Genomic DNA, 22889 nt, shown 5'->3' with positions numbered 1-22889 from the left:
GAACAAGTTGACTTATATAAAGGAGAAAAAAGATTCTCTGACATACAAGCAACTCTTGGATGTTACAATGGGATGGGATGGTATCCGGTGCTGACGAGATTCTTTGACGAGGTGTGGTGTTAACGGAACCTTCATTAAAGGTTGATGGAACCTGTAGTGAGCGCGAGAGTATTGCAGGTACATAGGTGATGATGATCATTACTAATATGTATGGGGCCGAGATTGGGCCGAGAAGGCCAATAGAGGTCTTGGGCCTCTATTGGGCTAGGTTCGATTGGGCCAGTACGATCCACATCATAATGCATTCGTACCTAATTACTATTCAAGATATATATATATATTAGTGTTAGTTTCAAACTTATATGAATAATTTTTTTTTGAAAATTTCATCCGACAAGAATCACTGCATAAAAAAAAAAATAAAAACTATAAGATTGTATTATGTGACAGTCCTATGATAGGTTGTTATCTCTACATTTTTGGTTTATGCCTTGGACCCCAGATGGTACATTGTAGGAGCAAAAATGTGAGGAAGTTGTACATTTTTGGACCACGTGGTAATTGACCAATGGACCACAATTGTGGTGGGCTAGCTGATATTTCTGGGCATTGTTACAATATATGGTTAATAATCCCTTAGATTTCTTCTTCTTCTTCTTATCACCCCAAAGATTGACAGTGAAGGTCTGACCTTGTAATTGAGTGTCAAAAGCCCATTTTATTTGTATTTATCAGCAAAGTCTTATCTAAAATTGGCAGGTAACTAGGTGTCACTAATGTTGGATTCTCAAGGCCCTAACGCAACAATAGAGGCTGATTGATTACCAAAGAGGAAAATAGTACTTTATTGATGAAGTTGCTCTCAATTATATATAACTGCATTTGTCACATTTCTGCAAATCTATCCAAAACAACGTATTCATCATATTCATTTGAAAATATGCCCTTTCTGGCTGTGTTTACTTGATGTTAAGTATTAAATCAATTTACTTGATGTTGTTGGTAAATGGTGGGTCTAGGAACACTACTTTGCAAGTTTAAAATTTTAATTAGGTGGATTTCAGACTTTAATTTGCTAGTATTTGGATGATTAAGGGACGTAATTTTAATATTATAAATGAATTAAAAATAAAAAAAAAAAATCCAAACTTAACCTTAAGTGGGGAAGAATGGCATCCATCCATAATTTGAGAGGGAAAAATAGGAAATTATAATCACTCCTAATTAGTCCATAAACTCAAGCAAAATCCCTATTTATCTCCAAAAATGTGCCAACGCCAATCAATCCACAATTTAAACGAAATTCTATTCATATTTAAATCACAATGCAAACTAATTTCTAATTTATTTATAAATCTAGAAAGCAAAGTAATCTAGCTAATTGGATGTTTTTCTCAATAATTAAAATTATTTTGAGCAAATAATTAAAATTATTTGTAATTATTTTAAGATTAATTTGGACATGGTGGTCATTATTTTTTTGGTATATAAATTTAGTTCTTTCAATAAAAATAAAACTACAAGTGGATTAAATTAAATTAGAAACTTGTGAGGGAGGTTTAATAGATTTTACCCTATTAATTAAAGCGTACTCTAAATTAATTATCTCTATATATTTTTTTTCTGTAACATATATAAGTTACAATTATAAAATGGAACTTTGGGGATAGATAGGATAATTTTCAAAGAAAATAATGGAATTAAGTTGGGTAAAATATTTTTGACAGCTTGAGCAACACTTGAAAGAATTCAAAATAAACATATATATGATGATTCATTTGGGAAATCATTGAGCCACACTCTGAAAGAATTCACTTAGTCTTGTAATTTTTATGTTATTTTGTTTAACATGAATAATTAAGATATTATTACCATCCTTAATTACTACTAATTTTTTTTAATGGTTTTTCTTCTCATATTGTATAATAGTTGTAATTATGGTTACAGTTAATTTCAAAAGGAAAATTATTAAAACTGATAATAATTTTATTAAATATGACATAAACTTAGTCCTTTAATTTAGTTTTAGTATACTAAATTTATGTATAAAAAAATACTATTTCTAGCCCGTCATAATTGCAGAGGGCCATTGCTATGAGGTTGGTTCTGACTCGATCTTTTAATTTGCTGATGATGGAGTGGAGATTGCTTGTTTGCTTGCAAATTAATGTTGATAAAAGTATTGGGTGCATACATAAATATATTACATATAAGTAAATAAAAGAGAGTTTTAGTCAAGAAAGCTGATATTTATAAACTTAAAAATAAAAAGAAAAGAAAAGATGATTAGGGCAACTAATTAACTAATCAATTGAATAATATTAAATATTTAACAAAAAGGTCGATAAAAATGAGGAATTACAATTTATTAAAGAAAGCCAGCTTTCTTCTTGTAACCTATGAATGAATTTGCAAGCTGTACGTCACCCAAACTCCTCCTCCTCCTCCTCAGTCCTCCACTACCATTCCTAATTTTATTAATTATTATTATTATTATTCTTTTTTTTTTTAATCACTTGATATTTTCATGGGTTTTGTAATTAAAATATATAATAATGAGTTGTAATATTAATTAGGTGATCGAAATTGAATCTAAGAGGAGAGAGTATATATAATATCTTTTGCAGCTTTTTTCTTCCGAATTAAACATCTTATTTTAGGTACAACTTTTAGTATATATATATGGACGGACATATGAGGGTTTAAATTTTTTTAATTAATTTTGAAAATTTTGACAAAAACAACGTTGGTAATAAAATTTCATTTCTGCAAAATATAGAAAAGATTCCTTCTCTCTCTCTCTCTCTCTCACGGACACGCATATAAATATATATATATATATGTTAATTATATGACATATTTTCTACATACGTTGCCAAGTTTAAACCCTCGTTTATCTCCCTAGCCTCCTTGTTCCTCGTTCCTTTCTCCACTGCAAACCCCCCAAGAACAGCCATGGTGGTGGCCGCTCCGCCCCAAATTCTAGCCGAAAAGATCCGAGAAACAGACCTTCCAATCATCGATCTCTCCGGCGAAAGATCCGAGGTCTCGAAGCTCATCGTCAAAGCCTGCGAAGAGTTCGGCTTCTTCAAGGTGACCAACCACGGCGTCTCTCAGGACGTCATCAATGAGATGGAAGCGGAAAGCTTCCGCTTCTTCGCCCGACCTGCCGCCGAGAAGCAGCTCGCGGGGCCGGCCAATCCCTACGGCTACGGATGCAAGAACATTGGCTTCAATGGCGATTTCGGAGAGGTCGAGTATCTTCTTCTCAGCGCCAACTTTCTCTCCATTTCCCACAGATCCAAATCCATCTCGAACGACCCATTGAAATTCAGGTAACCGTTTCCGTTTCGTTTCAGCCTGGTTTTTGAATTCAATCTGACGAGTTTCGATAAAAAAATAATAATAATAATTAAAAAAAACAGTAAATAATGTAACAGTAACATTATGAATGATACTACTTTGAGTAAAATATTATTAAGGATTCATTTTTTTTTTGGGGGGGGTCACTAATTCTAAGTTAAATCCTGGGCTTAAACCTTGAGCAATGCCATATATACTTGTCTGGTCTGTTGGTTTTCTTCAGTATTTGCTTAGTCTCCATCACAAAGTAAGCCAATTATTAGATACTAATAACCGGAGAGAATCCCAAATCCATTCATACCCCAAGCGGCAAGCGCTCTCTCTCTCTCTCTCTCTCTCTCTCTATACACACACATATATATATATGTATGTATGGGCCAGTAGTGTTGATATAGTACCATTTTGCCGTTGGGAGAAGAAGGTAGTTCTTGCATGTAACGCGCCAGCTGTAGGATCCATGTTTTTCCAGTCGATGGAACCTTTTTTGGATTTCACGGCCATGGTAACGTTTCCTTGTCATGTGAGGATCGCTCTATTTAGGTCAAAAGAAACCCATTTCAAGCCTCTGCCCTTTGCTTTTTCTCCTCCCCTCAAAAGCAATTTTTATATTTTTTATTGCATCCCAAAAACCCTCTCTCTCTCTCTCTCTATATATATATATATATGTATATATATGTACTTTCCTATGATGGTTATGTGTTGAGTTTATTAGTTACGGCCAAGTTTACCATTTCTGGTTCGCTTCCTACACGGGACGAGGGGGTCGTTTAACTTGTCAGTAAAAGGAAGAGTTATGCAGTGGAGGTAGAATGGAAGCAAAAAAATTATATTTATATAATAATACAAATAAGAAGGAAAGAGAAGGAAAATGAGGGGGGGGGGGGGGGGGGGGGGAGGGGAGAGAGAGAGAGAGAAAGAAAGAAAAATCTTGGAATCTAAAAGAACGCGAGGGAGAAGAGTAAGCTGGACCATTGGAAACAGTCTCTAGTCACATGGCAAGTATATTTCTCCAACAAGTTTGGTCCATGGTACAAGCTGAGGTAGCACAACATGTCTTGTGTACTTTTGTTTCTCTCATGCATGCATTGTACGTAGGCTATATATATATATTATTGGTCTTGAATTGTGTTCCTTTATTTATGTGTACAATTGGTTTTGTGCACAAATTTTGTGATGTTATAGTGCTTGAAGAACTAGAAGAGACGGATGATGGGTTTGGCTGGGGGTTGCATGCATATGCGTGATGCATTAATTTAATTTGAGAAAGAAGATTAGAATAGGAAGGGGGACATGAGAGAGAGAGGGAGAGAGAGATATTCGCAATCAAACTGACAATTCAGACAGATAGATATACTGCAGTGGCAGAAGATGAAGGACCAATCAAATCAATAAGATGAGAAAAGAAAATAGAAATCTCCCAGATATAGAGGAGCCCCTGATTGTGACCTCTCTTCCCATTCGAGGCACACCCCACCTACCCATCTCTCCCATCTTCCACCAATCCCCCCCTCCTCTCAATATTACACTACAAAATATAACACCATACTAAGGGTTTTTTTTTTTCCTCATGAATAATGTGTTGGCCAGACGTCTCCAAATACCACACCGATTAAGGGAATCCCTTCATATATTGCCCCTTTCATTACATCACGTTGTTATGTAATTCAACTCTCCGTTTTCAAGTCTAATTTGGTGTTTAGAATTAACTACTTGATAAAGATATTTTTATTTTAAATGGTTAAATTGGTTGATCGGGAAGAGTCCTCTTAAAGTTGGCCAGGTGTTTCAATTCACTAGTCCCAGCAAAAATAATAATGTTCTTATCGTGCAGTGTTAATTCTTGAGAGATGATTATGACAATAAATAAATCGAATCTAATCGAAGCGGGTTGAATTAGACAGAGGGACAGTTAATGTTAAAGTGTTGATTTAAGTAACATTTTAGTTTAACTGAGAATATGTGTGGCGGACAGTTCTGCAGTGTGTGGTTACGTTGAAGCAGTTAGGGGTCTGGCATGTGAGATCTTGGATATGATGGCAGAGGGAGTGGGGGTCCCACAGGCATCATCATCAGTGTTCAGCAGCCTAATCAGGGCCGTCGACAATGACTCCGTCTTCAGGCTCAATCACTATCCGCCTCTCCGGGAAGCACCGGATCACGTTCGCCGCCACCACCACCACCGGGTTGGCTTCGGCGAGCATTCTGACCCCCAGTTGCTGACCATTCTGCGATCAAACAACGTCGGCGGCCTCCAGATCTCGCCGGAGGACGGCGTCTGGATCCCTGTTTCCGCCGACCCCACCTCCTTCTCTGTCAATGTGGGTGACGCCTTGCAGGTTTTCATCTCTCTCTCTCTCTCTCTCTCTCTCTGTGTCTCGAAAAGTTGAAACTCAGAAGCAATCAGTAGTCACTGACACTGCCAGTAAGCTCTGTTCATTCATTATCGGATAAGGGCTTTGCTTCTGCAAAATAATTTTAATTTCACAGTATTATTATATTATATTTTAATTTCAATTTTTAATTTTATAAATGAAGGTATTTATCATTTTGAAAGCTTATATTAAATGATTTGATTGATGTGATAACAACATTCAGATAATTTTTTTTCTTAATGGGCATTCAGATCGCAATTATTATTGGTATGAATGATATGTTTTGTCACCAACTCTTAACTTCACGATTATATTTTAATTTGCTTGCGAAGGCGATGACGAGTGGAAGGTTTGTGAGCGTGAGGCACAGAGCGCTGGCCAACTCGCAGGAGGTGAGAATGTCGATGGCGTACTTCGCGGCCCCGCCATTGCATGCGCGGATCGCCGCTCAGCCAGAGCTGACTGGCCGCCGCCGGGAGTGTCTGTACAGGCCCTTCACGTGGGGTGAATACAAGACGGTAACCTATTCTCTCCGGCTTGGAGAGCGCCGTCTCAACCGCTTCAAAGCAGACGAAGGTGACGAAATCATCTGATACATATAAATTTAATTAAAATTGTCATATCCAATAGGAAGAATTGATCTTCTCTAATCCCTGCTGGGAAATTTTGCTCCTTATATGTGACCAACCAAATTAAAAGTTTTAGTTTTTTTTTTTTTTTTTTCTTTTTCTGGGTGATTATGTTTGGAAGTGGGGTCCTTATGGGTGTTAAGTGTTGGAAATGGGCCTCCAGTAATAGGCTGCACTCGGCCCACGGACGGCCCAATCTTTTGTTGTCGGCTGTAGAAACTCATTTTGTAAGAAACTCTTATGGGTGTTGCGAAGTGATCATGTGCATTATCTTGATGATGATCATGTTTGATGTTTGGTAATACGAGTGTTTATGGGACGAATTAATTTAAATTTTGTATTGACTCAAACATAATTGGGTTTTCAAAGTTAAAAACGATTCGATTACAACACACACGAAACCAGATCGTCCGGCTCAATTAAAATCTGATAAGAGTGTAAAATCCGAAAATAAAAGAAAAAACAAACAACAATATTATAATAGTAATTAACAGATTGCATTCATCAAAGAGAGGAGAATTTTAGTTTCGGTAATCTATTTTTTTATATAATAAGGTATTTTTCAAAGTTTTTAGATCCAATGGGTTAATTTGGAGCTCAGTACTGGATTGGTATTGGGGTGAAAATACTTAAAAAGTAAATTAAAGTTTAGACATTAATTGATTCATTCAAATTTGGTGCTCAACTTGTATACCGTGAACACTGAGGTAGTCTGGGCCGACGTAAGCAGTGATTAAATCCCAAAGACATGGTGCACTTAGCAGTAAAAATAAAATAGTCAGTCACCAGTTGATTAGAAAACAATAAAATGGGGGGTGGGTTGACCCGTGTTTTATAAGTTATATTAATTAAAGTCTGGAATTGGAATTTAATTTGGAGTTGCAGTCATGTCACTTGGCTGCTGAATTGATCTCTGCCTGCTTATTATCATTTGTTTAGTGACTCCGAACACGTTTGGTCTTTGGACTATTATAATAATAATAATAATATGATCTTTCTTCCGCCATTAACGCAACTCTTAGTCGGCTGTTTCTTTGTCGCTAATTGAGGGTATACTTTAATATGCTTCAATTATCTTTCACTGGGTCAAGTCGGAGCCGAGCTACCTTAATTTCGATGATACTCTCAGCAGCAGCAGTAGTAGTAGTAGTAGTTTTGAGTTAGTTTTACGTTAGATTTTTGAATGACAATTTATGATTATTAGGTTTTAATAACAATGTCATTAGTCTCTTAGGCTTAGTTTGGTTAGGTTTTTTTTTTTTTTTTAAACTTTTACGTTGGATAGTATTTAGACTCTTTAAATTAGGAAATGTTTAAACTGATAACATATTTTACTAAATGTGTTTTTAAATTATTAATTAATAATTATATATTTAATTTAAAATAACTAATAAGTTATCAAAATATAATAAAAAAATAAAAATAATATATATATATATATACATATATACAATGATGGAGGAGATGGATGGACCGATGATGGATGGTGGGGGCAACGGAGAAGACGACAGTGATGGCAAAGAGTGGGAGCAATGGAGGATGATGGGGGCCACGGGTGATGTCCAGAAAAATTGGGGGTGATAGAGGACACTAGGGGCAACAACGATAGCCGAAAAAGTTGGTGGCGACAAGGACAAGCGGGAGGCAGAGAGTTAAAGAAAAAGTGCAATGACTGAAAATTGCTCAAAAGATTTAGGGTAAAATGATCATTTACTCGGTTAACGTAACTTATTTGAGAGTAATACTTTACAAAAATTGACGAGAAAAAATTTTTGTAAAACGCTGATGGATGAGTATTTAAACTAAATACTCTTTGTTCAAACCAAACACTTATAACAAAAAAAAAAGTGGAGTAGTTTAAAGTTATTACACCAACTTTATAAGCGGTCAAATCCCCTGGCCAAACGAAACCTTAATACGTAGCCCTTTTAACTCAATTGATGATGAAGACTGCATCAAATTTATAAATAACGAGTGCGAACGCTCTAAAATAAAATTAAGCTCGGAATCCTTGAGCTAAAAAGAAACTATCGCACTAAAAGTCATTAGTCGTTGAAGTGGCTGCTATAATGTTATACACACATGATGATATATTCTTATATTAATTATATATTTTCATGAAAAAAACGATGCTGAATTGATGTTACGATACTTTTTGTTCTTTTATAACTATAGGTTATTTTATGATATTAGCCTCACAATATTTAAACACCCACATTTGTGTGGTACATTGCACCTGCCCTCACCCGCAAATTAATATAAAATAGCTTGGAAATTAAATTAAGCTTTGTACATCATTCCTGAAGTTGATAATTATATAGAATTAGAAAAAGCAATATGAATGTGGCGTGTTAAGTGACCCAATAAAATTTGCAAGTCTCTATATATATTTTCCAGTTGAAACTGAATTTATAAGTGATTTGCATCTATTATTATTAATGCAAAATTACTGCCTTTAAATTTTGAAGGGGATAATAAGAATGTGGTAACTGTCTTGAATTTAACTTAAACTTTAAACCCAATTCAGTAATTTTATTTTGTTGTGCACAATTCAGATTGTTGCGATTGTCAGTTGGAATTCAAATTTGATTGTGATTAAAACTCTTAATTTGACTCTGATTATCACTTCAAATTTGATTATAACTATGATATTGTGAAATTTGATTTTATATTAGATTTATCTCATTTAGAAGAATATCATCATTAATCATGGAATTCAAATTTGACTGAGATTGAAATTTGACTATGATTATGATATGGTCAAATTCGATTTTATGTGAGACTTATCTCATTTGGAGAAATATTTTCATGAATTATGTTCTTATCATAATATGATTTTCTATGTACATCTACAGATGATTTTTGGTTTATAAATATGTGTCCAATGTTATAGAATTAGTTGCAACTATATCACTTTTATATTACTATTATGGTTAGTGATATTTTATTTTTTGTATCCATAATTTTTTTGATTTGAGTTTTTTTACATAAAATTCTATATTCATGTGTGATTTATTGATTTGATTGTAATTTGTTATCAATCTCATTTTGTAACACAAATAGTGTAACACAACAAATTAATTACGTTCAATTTATATGAATTTGATTTTGACAATGTAAGAGCGTGTTAGAAATTTTTAATCTCTATTTTGTGTTGTTATTGGCTAACAGGATACAAGATTTGAAAGATTGCACTGATTATGGTAACTTATATTGACGGAAATAAATGTCAATTTGTCATCATTCTTGAGAAAAATTTCGTGCTAAAATCGCCTTCTTTCTCTCTCCTATTCCGATTACAAAAGTATGTCAACTGTAGTAGCAGCCTTTTTCAATTTCAACGTGACGTGCCATGCCATCTCCCTCTGTGTTTCAAAATATAATCCATGCAATTTAGTTTTGGTAAATTCATGCACTGCTTGCCCTAGCACTGTTAGTTTAGATGGTTTTTAGTGCCGGTCTTAAGGCATAGGCTAAACAGGGGGAGAGGGGGGGTCCAACCAACCCTTGAGCCAGTCCTAATAATTTCAGTAGCTCGATTCATTTTTCTTAGGCTAAGAAGTTTAAAATTTCAATAAACTCACTTATAAAAATAACTCGTATCGTAATTGTGGATTTTTTGTTGAGATAACATCTTTTTTTTTTAATCAAAGACACCCAAAAAAAAAAAAAAAAAAACTCACTATAACACTTTACTTTTTTAATAAAAATAAAAAAGGTATTGCCACAAAAATTGACGCAAAATATCATTAGAATGAAGTGAAAGTGATATTTTTATAAAAATAATTGAGATATAACCAAACTTTAGGATGAGAAAAGGATTAAAAACAAGTTATGAAGTTACTAAAAGGGGGAAGGAAACAAGGAAGGAGGAACCGGTTGATTTTGTTACGGGTTGGGAAGGCGTTGTGTACTAATTGAGCAATGCCGACTGGAAGAGGTGGGTGGGAGATTATATTCCACGTGGCAAGAACTGATTGGGGAGTGGATGAAAAAGCCTCCACGCAAGTGATGGGTGAGAAATCAAAAAATGGAAATGGGAATGGGGCAGAGCACGTCCCAAAATGGTGCTGCTCAAATTGGGAGTGTGTACGTAATCTTATTCTCATTTTTGTTTGATAAATCATTATGGTATGCTTTTTTGTTGCCCATTAATGTGCAAATATATTCTCATTTGTTACATATTCTTCAAAAGACATTGTAACTTTAGGCAGGTTTTTTGGGTATAATATTATTATTATTGTCATTATTCATAACACAATTAATGATGGGTAATGGTTGATGTAACTTTCTTTGGCCATGCTTTTTTATATTCTCCTCTGCATTATTATAACTCTCACGGCATAACACTTTTGACTTTCAGATTGAGTTATGGTTTTAGAAGCTACCACTCTCCTATTAAATTAAATACAGTAAAAAAATAATTTTTCTATTTAACAGAAAAAATACTTTCCCAAAGAGAATGAAAGCCCCCACGCACTGCATTGGCACACAAATTGCAGAAGAAAATTTGGTAGGAGAGGGTGTAGAGAGCAGGGAGTAGAGAATGGGATGGGATGGGATGGGATGGGGCCGACCAAAGTCCGATCCAAATGACAGTAACACTTACACTTTTTCTGATGGTTGAGATGGCTGAAGACGAAGCATTCCTCACTTTTGATTGGACGCTTTCCCACGTGGCCTAGCCTATTCTATGGCCCCCATCCCTCCCTCCATCATTCAGCATTCATCTCTTCACCTATCCCATATTTTGACTTTTTTTTTAATATTAATTTTAATTTATTTGTCAAAGTAATTAAGATTTAAGCAATAAATAATGCCCGTTTAACCACTAGAGTGTTTCTTTAAATATTATGGGCCGAATAACCAAAAATATAAAAAAGAAAAAAAAAAAAAAAAACATTCGACGTGCCTACGACATTCACACTGTCGCGCCGTACCCCGCGGGGGGGGGGGGGAGGGGGGGCGGAAAAAAACAAACGGAAATAGTGCCCTCCAGTTGTCTCTGCACTACAAGTCTATTCCAAATTAATTTTCGCATAATATTATTATTATTCCATTAAAAAAAGCAAATGAAATGCAAATTACCGAAGTAGTATTTTTTTCCACACGTGGCGGGCAAAGCAATAAAACGCACGGGGGCGCAACCGGTTTCAAAGGTTACGGCGAGAATTAACAACGACACCGTATTAAATAATTCAGGCGGACGACGTGGATACTTCCACATCAGCACACGTGGCTGCTCCTGGGGACTGGTCCCCACCTCGGTGGCTTCTCCAAAAGGCACGCGGCCCAGAAAAAATATTCCCGCCGCCATCTCCATCCTCCTCCTTAACTCTCACTCTCCCTCTTTTTCTCTCTCTCTCTCTCTATCCATCGGACGAAATTACCATTTCTACCCCTCGAAGCCAAATTGCCCGTACAGTGGCCAACCAGCTACAGGCTACAGGCTACAGCGCCTTGGAATTATCAGTTTGATCCAGATGATGATGATGGTGATGATGTAAAGAAGATGATATGCTCAGGGTCATGGCTGGCCCCACGTGCCACTCACGTGGCTCTCACTCACCACTGGAGTGGCCAATGGCTTGACTTTGGAGTAAGCTTGGATAATTTAAATTATAATGTATCCCCCAAAATCATTGCTATTTGCTTAGGCTGCTCTCATTTCCACCATCTAGAACCAGACCTAGATGAAGAATAATTATTATTTATGCTATTTAAATATTTAAATGTAATCCAAGCATTTTTTTATTAAAATTTAAACAAGTTTCAAATATTCCCCCGACTTTACACGAATAAACAATATAATAATAAAGGAGATAGTGGAACCAATTATTCACATCTATGAAATCTTTAATTAAATAATTAACATAAGATAATTATATTATTATAGTTGTTAAAAATCTGAACAAGCTTCCTTCCTTCCTTCCATAATGCCATCAACAGTCCAAAAAAAATGGAAAACAGCAGTACAGAAGAAGTCCATATCAAAGAATGAAACAAAGCCTTTAAAATTACAAGTTTGCCCCCTCCCAGATATCACAAATTAATAAGTTAATTAATATCCCACAACGAAACCTAATTAACCTTCTTCACAAATTCTACCTGCCTTGATAATTTGCTATTTTTTTTTTTTTAAATCTCTTCTGCAATTTCGTTATTTTCGATTTCCACTTTCACAGACTGTTCAGCTGCTGCTGTAAGAACTGGATGTCATCGACGTTCCAAAAACTATCCGGAATCTCGCTGGTGTTGAACCACTGGTTCTGGTCGCCCGCATCCATGGCTGGAACATCTAACCATTGGTTGAAATAGCAAGCTGGGCTGGTTAAATTATCCGGGTATGAGACTTGATTCACGTGGTAGTAATCCGGGTTCGGGTTGTTGTTCGCAACGGGGTTGTAATAATCTGCCAGATCAGAAACCGGCGAGACCTGGGCCCCGAAAGAGTCAGACGACGCCGCCGTGCTGGAATTGTCCGGAGTGAAAGTAGTTTGGTTGACAGGGAAATTACTGCCGGTGCCGGGCGGTGGGGGGATGATTTGACTGGTAGTGAAGCCGCTGGTTTTGGGGCAAGCAGTGTTGGTGGTGGCAGAGGTGCCGCCGTTGGCGGCCGCGGCGGCCTGGATTCTCTCGACGAGGCGGGGCATCCAGATGTAGCGCATGGTGTCCTTGAATTGCTTGCTGTTCACGTCACATTTGAGCTGCTTGGCTTGCTTCTGAACTCTAGTTCGCCAGTAGTTTTTGATCTCGTTGTCGGTTCTTCCGGGCAAGTGTTGAGCAATTTTCGACCACCTGAAGAATTAACGTAATATATCTTTTGATTAGCGATTAGATAATTAGATTCGGGTTGAAACTGAATTGAATTGTGATATATATATATACGTATATGTAATTACCGATTGCCCCATCGAGAATGAAGTTCGAGAATCAGGAGCTGTTCTTCAAGAGTGATGTTTCCCCGGCGAACATCAGGGCGTAGATAGTTCAGCCACCTCAATCTGCAGCTCTTTCCGGTTCGTTTCAGACCTGTAATTCATGGGGAAAGAAAGAGCTTTGGTTAATTAATTTCTTGCGAAAGAAATTAAATAAATAATACTATGCCATTATTTAATTTTCAATTTTGCTTTCGCCTTTCTTTTCAAAGTTAATAAAGTTTTTCTCTTCTTTTTCCACTTTTCCGTGTGTGGTACGGCTTGTTCATGCCCCTGTCGAAGTCAGAAGCTATCTGTTTGGCTTCCGAGAAAATGAAGCCTCGGCTGGGATGAAATAGGCGGAAAGCATAACCGGAAAAATTGGAGAATTGGGAAACCGAGATTCCCATTTCAGCATGTAGAAGATCAATTGATTTACGTCAGCAACTGGGTTTCCTGAATTTGCGTCGTCGTGATGAAATGAAATTCAAGTGGGTTCACACATGCATATATAGACACACACACACACACACACACACACACACAACACACACACACACATATACCTGCGCAACGAGCGAGAGAATTCCAGCGGCCTTCGCCATGTTTGGTGATGTGGTTGATGAGCAAGAAGTCCTCTTCGTCGGTCCACGGTCCTCTCCTCAGCTCCATCTGATCTTCTTCACCCGCCATGGCCGAGTTGTCAAGCTCTGATCTTCCCTCAACGTCCCTTCCCATTAATGACAAAGAATTAATCTCAGTGAGGATTAATCGTTTCTAGAGAGAGAGAGAGAGAGAGAGATGGATTACAGAAGACGATAGAGAAGATGGGATTTATATAGGAAGAGAGAGATTAGAAAACCGATGAGAAAGAGAGAAAGAAAAGTTGACATGTGAGAGAGAGAACACCAAGCCGCAATATATAGGAACTCGGCTTCTCGCACTAAATATTTTAAAAGCTTTCAACTTTTGACTCTTTGACTCTACCCTTCTTCGATCTGTGTCTCCCAGTGAGAGCAGTTCCGTGGAAACCAATTTTTCTTTTTCTTTTCTTTTCCTCCAAACAACTTGCCCATTTTGGGATAATTCATTCATCCCTTCTCGCTTGAAATTTCTGACTTTCTTATTCGTCTGGGTGTACACACATACTCACAGACAGTCGTGTATACAAAGGCGTTCTTAGTTTTTTTTTTTAAAAAAAAATTCATAAATATAAAAAGAATTAAACTCACCAACGTAATTAATTATTCATGGTCGGATCGGATCGGATCGGACCCATAACCATAACCATTTTAGTAGTAACTTGCACATAAAGTAAAATATTTGTTGTTAATCTATTATTACGTATAAAGAATTTGTCGGGTACGCGCCCATGTAAAAGAGCTATTTATCAGTTAGTATAAAAAATGGACACGCACGCACGGTTGGAATGGGCAGGGCTTGACCAAGGCATTATAGTGGAGCCACCGTCCACCATCTTCGCTTATTTTAACTGCTTTGCATGAATTAATCAAATCCATATCTCTTCGATATTGGGATAATCCGCAAATTTTATACTCAAACTCTGCCTGCCTGCCTGGTTTGGATTTCCCCAGTTTCGTGGCTGAAACAAAGAACAAAAAAAATTAAAGTACTTTACAGTGCCATCAGATCAAAACTAAAGTTGCTTTCCAGTCCAGTACTGTTACATTTTTATTGCCTCTCAACGCACGAGCTGGATAAACCCAATTTGTAATATATATAATACAAACTCAATAATTACCGCTTTATATATCCTCTCGTTTCTTTTTCACTTCTAATCCCCCGTTTGTTTGTTTGTTTGTTTCTCGAGAAAATCACGCCGTGCAAACATGGAATGGGAGTTACATATTTACCTCTATTTTCATGTTGAAAGTGAAAATCCTCAAACAGAATAATAATATATTTCAATACTGATCAAAACAGAACTAATTAAAATAAGAAAAAGAATGTCACAGCTGCAACTATACGTGGTCATGTGACCAAGTTTAACGTGGCAAGTTTAACGTGGAGAATAGAAAGGACCACCGTTGCCTTAAAATCTTAGCGTATTTGTCAACAAATGCAGGATATTAATTAATCGTATTTTAGCATTATTATATCAACCTTAATTTCCTCAAGTAAACGCTGTAAAATAACTATATTTTTTAACGTCTGCATAAATTATTTTTTATTAAAATTTCATATTCCAATTTAATTATATATATATATATATATTAATAGGACTTGGATGTAATAATGGTAAATATTATACTCACAAATAAATTTGACAAATAATCTTTTTAAATTTATAATAATTTTATACAAAATTAACAATAATTCATAGATATTTTATTTATATATGTTACATCAATATACGAAGATTATTTATTTGTGAGTATAAGATTTTCGATAATAAAATCACATTGATATAATAACACTTTTGATTCCATCCATTTTTTATCACATGAATTTCATAACCTCTTGTTTTTATATGATAAAATTGTTTTAATTATAGACGTCATATCAACTTATAGGTAATAGTCTCATTTTTCTTTTATCGTATATTATGTATTTTATATCTTTAGCAGCAGGTACTTCAAATTTATTATAAATAATTTCATTTCTTATTTTACTTTTATTGCATGGTAATGCATCCAACTTAGACATCTTTACCTTCATGATTAGGTGAATCATATCTTATGCAATCACTTTATTATTTAATATTTTGTATAATATAGATAAGAAAAAAAAAATGTCTTATATTTGCTAAGAGAAAGTCTTTCATTTTAACATAGTGATATTATCACCAAAAATATATCACATATTACACTAAATTGTATAATAACGACCTTTTTAGTCACTGAATATATATGCTTGTTGGCATATAGTAATTAACTCAAAGAATATTTAGTTGACTAAATGTGTAATTATGGCACTTAATTAATATTTAGCTAGCTAGCTAGCCAGCTATCTAGCTAGCTTTGCTATATTCAACTTAATACACATGCAAGTCGCAATTATTTTGAATCTAGATTACCCTTCTCCTTGGCAGCTTTTAGCCTACAAAGAGTACTTTAAGGGTATTAAATGTTATATGAGGATTTAATACACCTAAATAATTTAGCAATAATACTTAAGGTAAATTTTTAACTTAATTAATTAAGATATTACACTTGCTATTGAATATTGGCTAACCCTGTCAAATACGCGACAAGACAGCAAAATCCATACAATTTCGATTGACAAACAATGTCACCCATTTTACATCAACTAAGATTACTGTAAATTATACGTTAATCATCGTTTTAAACTTTTCTTATTCAAATAAGTATAGTTATTTGACTAATTAAGCACTTAATGTTTAGCTGGCTAGCTTAGGAATATTCAACTTAGGATGCGTCCTATAAGTAGTAATTTCCTTGTATTCTATATGTTCAAGCAATTTGGGAAGTGTTTAGCCAACAAAAAGTACTTACTAGGGGTTGTAAGTCTCTTGCGCCTACTCTTAATATATAGATATTTCAAGAATTCTTTTTTATTAACTTCAAAAAACATTCTCAAATAATTTAACAAACTCTTAGATTTTATCACTTTCAAAGTTATGTAAGCAAATTAGGGTTGAAAATGAGTTGAATTGTTCATAAGTAAATTATTGTTTAATCCAACAAAAAGTGATTTAAGTTAATTTGTTCGTTAAGATAAATAAATCGAGATTGAGCCTAATTTTAAAACATGATTTGTAAACAAGTTGAATTTTAACTTAATAAAATTTGACTCGTTAAAACTTGCAAACATATTCTATTAGACGCTTGTAAATACTAAATAAACTCGATTAAATGCTCATAAATAAGTTTGCTTATAAATATATTACTTAATATAAAATTATTAAATTTTAAATTATTATAATAATAGAATTAAATTGAATATATTTAAAATTATTATGTACTAATTTAATCATTTTTAACATAATATAATATATATAATAGTAAAATAAAATAATAAATTCGATTTAAGTAAAATAATAGATTCTAACAAGTCTGAGCCCGTTGGCGGGACCAAACATGCTCTTGAGCCAAAGTTCAAATTCGAGTTCGTGTCAAGTTTGAGTCAAGATTTAGCGTTCGAGTCGAGATTTTAAAGCTTCAGTCGAGCTCAAGCTAGAGCTAAAGCTAGAGTTTAGAAATTGGTTCATGAGTCGAGTTTGACGTTAACGAAACTCGTCTCTACTAAATTCAATTGCAATCGGAGAATAAATTAATAAAATAATCTATATTTAGAAGTTTATCAAAAAATATATTTGAGTGTTATCCTCGTATAAACTTGAACATTGACAGTAAACGAAATAATAATAATAATAATAATAATAATAATTTTTTATTTTAAGGCCAAGTAATTAACTCTTGGAGAATTCCTTTCCGTACTTCAATTAATGTTTGTTGACTTGAAGTTTTGTGACTTTTAAAAATTGATAGGTCACTAGAGAGGAAAATATGCATTCCCGGCCTTGGCTGGGTAACTGGTAAGATTTATTCTTAAAAATTAGGACAATGTTTATGCTTTGATAATATCTTAGTTATATATGCAGATTTCTGCTAATGCATGTTTATTAACTTTTAGCACCAGAAATTATTTTGAGTCTTCCATATAATTGATGTCCCAAATTAATTAAATAGTGTTAAGTATTAGTGATGGGATTAAATTTTTACATGATTTTTAACTTTATTAGTTTGAACCCTAATTTCAACTTTTCTGCTGATATATGGTGCTTTTTAGGTGCACCCCTCCCATCCTAAACAACTACACAAGAGGGAAGGATTAACTGAAGATACTGTCAAGGCCGAGTACGTATTAAGCCCAATTAATGCGTGATGAATGAGAAAAATCCCTCCCCTTGAATTAATTTGAATCTTCTTGCAAAATCAAGGATGACATCTGTAAAGAACGAACCAGAATAGACAATCATATTAAGCTATAATGTTCCTTTCAGTCCAAAAGGGGTGGTTGGATATGAGTTTGCAGCGATAGAGAATGCTTAGGGCCAGGCTTGATTTGGGCTGGTATGATTCACAACCCCTCAGGTTGGATGTTAGAAAGGCAAGCATCAAAGCTAATAGAGAGGAACTTGGGTGAATCTATTGCTTGGCCGAGGTTTATAGTTGAGCTGGCGTTTACACCCAGTCGGGATAAATGGTCGAGCTAAGGCTTCGGATATGACCGAGATTGATGTCCGTACTGATATGTGGTCGTGCCTAGATAGATGTAAACAAACCTGATGTTCGAGGTCGAGCTAAGTTCCTTGAAAACGCGCTTTTCCTTCCCACATAGACAACAAACAAACTATTCTTCTCCATCTTTAATTATGTAAAGAAAGATTCTCATTCTCATCACTTCCACAGATGAGGTAGTAGTGTATTTTGAGGCAATCTTGGTGACCTCCTCGCTTACCCAGTTGTACGAACGAGCAAGGTTTGAAGTCCACACAACCATTGGCGAGCGGACCAGCACCAAGAACTTGTGAGATTGCAGGATTTGAGAACTTTAAGAAGCAAAAAGTAGAAACTCTAGGCATAAAAGGGCCTTTATAATGGTCACTGCATGATCCATCTGACTATCGAAAGTCATCCATTGACAATCCACCACTAGGAAGCCGCCATCTATCACACATTTGAAGTCACAAGCAAAATAATGGGCCTTCAGTTACTTGCCTGCAACGTGCCACCTTTTGAGCGTGATGTCTGGAATCTCAAAATTACAAGCGTCGCGTTTTAAAACCTCGAAAAAGTTGCCTCGTTGTTAGGGGTCCGAGCACTTCCAATACCTATAGGACCTGCATCCATCTAGGCACGACCACATATCAGTTCGGACATCGATCTCAGTCATATCTGAAGCCTCAGCTCGACCATCTATCCCAACTTTGTCCAAATGCTAGCTCGGCTGAGCAGTAGATTCACCCAAGTTCCACTCTGTTAACTCGGATGCTCGCTTCTTGAATATCCGACTTGAGGGGCTATGAATCGTACCATCCCAAATTAAGCCTGGCCCAACCTAACTCTATCTCAACCTGTCGCCTAGTCTTGGCCCTACGATAGTCTGTTGTAGCCATCCTTACTATTACATATTGGATACTCCTATGCCCGCTCCAGATCCCATCTTCATTAATGGCAGATCTCATCTACATTTAACGAGCATCTTATCGGCACCAAGCCACTGTTAGGGAGCCTCGTCGACGCCAAATATTCAGTCCCATCACGCTACAATGCCCGATGCAAACATACATATAAGAAGACCTCTCATTCTTCTATATAGGACAATTCTCTCTAGAGCCAATGTATCTTCTTTTCTAATCTACCAATATTCTGTCAATTTAGTTTTTTACTTACTTGAGCTTCAAAGTGATTATAGGTGTCAGCCACTCCCGACGAATCAATCATTGAAATCCATTCTCTACCGCTACAAGTTCATGTCTGACGGCCCTTTTTGGAATAGAAGAAACATATAATTTTATGGTAAAAAGGTCTTGCTGAAGTCAAAATATATGTGCATGGTATGGGTTAGTAATTTTTTTCTTCCTTCGTTCTACTATTTATTTTAAAGCGTTCGATTATTTATTAACTTAAATATTAAATAGGCTGTTTAAAAAATGTCAGAGATAGTTCTTTATTATTTTCTTAACGTTGGGACACGAGAGGGACGTCATTAGTTTGTAAACCAACTGTCGCCCTTGCTCCTCGAGGAGAAGTTCATTCAAAAAGCCTAGTTCTAGAGGTGGATTTGCATTGGAGTTAGAATAAATCCTAAGAAGATGGGGGAATGTGGATGAAGTTCATGTATCTCAATTGAAAAGCTAATATTAGTAGAAAGGTGCCATGTTCAAGTGCACACTATGTATCTATGCCCTGACCAATAATTGCTCAAGAGGATTCTTAAAAGTTTGTCCGACATATGGTATATTAATCTCTAATTTAAATAAGTAGAGATTACTTGATTATTTTTTACCATATAAAACACTATTATAAATAATTTTTATAAAAGAAATAATCATATCATTTAAAGATATTTCAAGAGATATAAGCAAGACCAAGTATATGAAGTTCGACTAATTTATTAAAAAAGCTCAAACATGTCTCTCATATCCCACAAGGACAAACGACTACCTCTTTTTCTTCTGTAATTATATATTTTGGCTGTAATTATATATTTCTCTTGTTCTTGATTGTACTTACAGGCATACAAAATGAACCTCATTCACTTATCAACCTACATTGCCACTCGCCCCTTTGCTCTTTTATTTTTTTTCTTCTATCCTTGTAATTTTAATTAAAACGTAAGAGCATTGGCTTCAGTTTCATTAAACTTTACAGTTGTCGGCAGTAATTGACCTTATATAAAAGGCAAAGATAAAATCGCATCTTTGCCGTTGCATGTTTTGAAATAAATTAGTAGTTATAGGATGAAAGGATAAATGTTTAGGCGTGCCTCAGTAGAAAATAATTAAACAAGCGGGGGACATTACCTTAGGCATCATTATCACGTGGACTTGATCCAATAATACATTCCTCTCAGACTCAGATGCATGAACTACCTCCATGTATGGTATCTTTATGTTTTCTTGTTGGCTTTTGATTTCATATGAAGGCCCACTGGTGCTTGACGATATGGGGCAATTTAATTAATTAGCCTCCAAATCAACATCTAGTCCACATAATTAAATATAAAATGATTTAGCCTGGCTAGCCTAGCCTAGCAATCTATTAATTAGGCCTACGGAAAGGGGGGCAGGCGAGCACTAATCAGACGTTGGATCCTCTCTTAATTCTTCGTCCTTGAATGGGGCTAATGGTGTGAAGTTGTCTCCTCTACTACTGATTTTTTTTGTCTAATTAATCCCTAATTTATATTTTAACATTTATAGTTTGGTATTAAAAAAAATGTCCAATTAGAAGCCACTTTGAAAGATTTTTGCCCCCTTTTTAAGTATCAAGAAGAACAGTACTGTAAATGGGATTCATATATAATTCGTTCTTAGCTCAGCCTGTGGATCCTAATTCTTCCTTCCAATTTCCAAATCATTAGTTTAGTCACCACCGACGTATGAATCCCATTTGCGCTCACAAGTTTGGAGACTAATTGTCATGCTGCAAGGGCAAGTTGATATATACAGTCTACATATTTGGGCAGTGGAAATGTGATTGGATTGAAGTACTCCTTTCCTGGTACTGCTACCCGTCAGATAATATATATTTTAATTTTTTAAGCCATTACATGTTGAATAATATATTTTAGGCTTTCATCCATTTGCCATTGACTAATCGGTAGGGACGTAAATTAGTAAACGGCTAATGGGTTTAATAAAAATAAAATATTTATTTGTATATGTAAACCTATATACATATGTATGTTGTAGGTTGCACGAAAGAACAAAGCTAAATAAAATTAACACCATAGCATAAAAGACAAAGCATGTGAGAATGAGGGTTATTGTCTACTGTGTCTTCTTAGTGGATTAGACCACAAAAGGGGGGCATTTGATGTGGCATAAAGAAGACAGGTTTGTTGCTTTCTAAATAAAAAAGAAAGAAAGAAGAAGAACAACTAAAGAAGCAAGATACAAGCATTACTTAATTTTCCACATGAGTACACATTTACATTGTACATCAACTTTTTATAAGAGAAGTAAAGATTTATAAGAGAAGTAAAGAATGATCTGTTATTCAACGTTAACATGGTAACGTAACAAATTATCTTTCAATGATTTATTATTATATTAACGTCAGATAACATAATTATTATCTGAAACGAGCAATACATCATTTTTCAGTCCCATAAATAGGAACAAGATTGCATATAAAGATGAGAAGAAAAAAATGATGAGAGAAGAACAAAAAGAGTAAGTTGCTATTGCATTTTTATTATTTTACACTTATAATATTTTAATTGTCTTAATATTTATGTAAATTTATAATATTTTCTTGTCTTTGGTTAATTACATGTCTCATATACAAAATATACAATGAGGGAATGTGGGTGATCAATAACTTTGAAAACAAAAAGGTTATTCGCTATTAACTCCCTCACACCACGACACATATGTACGTAAATCTGATTAATATATTAATGATTAATTTACTAAATTATTAAAATACACGTATTTATTTGTTTAGGTTTTCTAAATAATATTTTACCTATCACACTATAAGGACCTAAGTTGGAAGAAAAAAATAATAAATTCATACAGTTGACAATGATATATTATAATAAGGTTCTTTTTTATATATGTTACCTTTCCTTCATTTCTTAGGGTTGCATTTCCTTCGTTATTAAAAGCAAGATTTCAGCATTTTTTTAAAAGCAATAATGATAATGAATAAAGTATAGACATATATATATATATACTTATATGTATCTTAGTATATACACTTTGTTAGTAACGCATGTTTTAAAATTTGTTCCTAACATCTATTGATGTGATTTATTAGAAAAAATTATAATAACCATGAATTTTGTATCTTCATTTTACTACACACTGCATGGTATTATCAAAATTGTTTTTCTAAGACCTATTCATCTGACCCATCATCAGTCAAAAAATCTTATTTTCTTTTATTTAA

The 22889-nt window shown here is 34.9% G+C and overlaps 2 protein-coding genes across 2 annotated transcripts; one reads left to right on the top strand and one right to left on the bottom strand.

Annotated features, from left to right (window-relative positions):
• The first annotated feature begins 2881 nt into the window (after nucleotides 1–2881).
• Nucleotides 2882–6651, top strand: LOC127811890 (gibberellin 2-beta-dioxygenase 2-like). Its single transcript, XM_052352084.1, has 3 exons — nucleotides 2882–3335; nucleotides 5336–5699; nucleotides 6068–6651. Exons 1-3 carry the CDS (start codon nucleotides 2956–2958, stop codon nucleotides 6326–6328), a joined length of 1005 nt encoding a protein of 334 aa, XP_052208044.1. The 5' UTR covers nucleotides 2882–2955; the 3' UTR covers nucleotides 6329–6651.
• Nucleotides 6652–12324: 5673 nt separating this feature from the next.
• On the bottom strand, nucleotides 12325–14183 carry LOC127810956 (transcription factor MYB108). The gene is made up of 3 exons (XM_052350600.1): nucleotides 13848–14183; nucleotides 13267–13396; nucleotides 12325–13162 (listed from the first exon to the last, which is right to left on the bottom strand). Exons 1-3 carry the CDS (start codon nucleotides 14017–14019, stop codon nucleotides 12544–12546), a joined length of 921 nt encoding a protein of 306 aa, XP_052206560.1. The 5' UTR covers nucleotides 14020–14183; the 3' UTR covers nucleotides 12325–12543.
• Between the last annotated feature and the right edge of the window lie 8706 nt (nucleotides 14184–22889).

The sequence above is a fragment of the Diospyros lotus genome, chromosome 10, assembly GCF_014633365.1.
Source record: "Diospyros lotus cultivar Yz01 chromosome 10, ASM1463336v1, whole genome shotgun sequence".
NCBI lineage: Eukaryota > Viridiplantae > Streptophyta > Magnoliopsida > Ericales > Ebenaceae > Diospyros > Diospyros lotus.
This window is presented reverse-complemented; position numbering and strand designations above follow the sequence as displayed.

Coding starts and splice junctions, on each gene's coding strand:
- LOC127811890 (XM_052352084.1), top strand. CDS start 2,956: ATGGTGGTGGCCGCTCCGCCCCAAATTCTAGCCGAAAAGATCCGAGAA. Junction 3,336..5,335: donor AACGACCCATTGAAATTCAG/GTAACCGTTTCC, acceptor TGTGGCGGACAG/TTCTGCAGTGTGTGGTTACG. Junction 5,700..6,067: donor ATGTGGGTGACGCCTTGCAG/GTTTTCATCTCT, acceptor TTGCTTGCGAAG/GCGATGACGAGTGGAAGGTT.
- LOC127810956 (XM_052350600.1), bottom strand. CDS start 14,019: ATGGGAAGGGACGTTGAGGGAAGATCAGAGCTTGACAACTCGGCCATG. Junction 13,397..13,847: donor TTCTCTCGCTCGTTGCGCAG/GTATATGTGTGT, acceptor CATGAATTACAG/GTCTGAAACGAACCGGAAAG. Junction 13,163..13,266: donor CATTCTCGATGGGGCAATCG/GTAATTACATAT, acceptor TTAATTCTTCAG/GTGGTCGAAAATTGCTCAAC.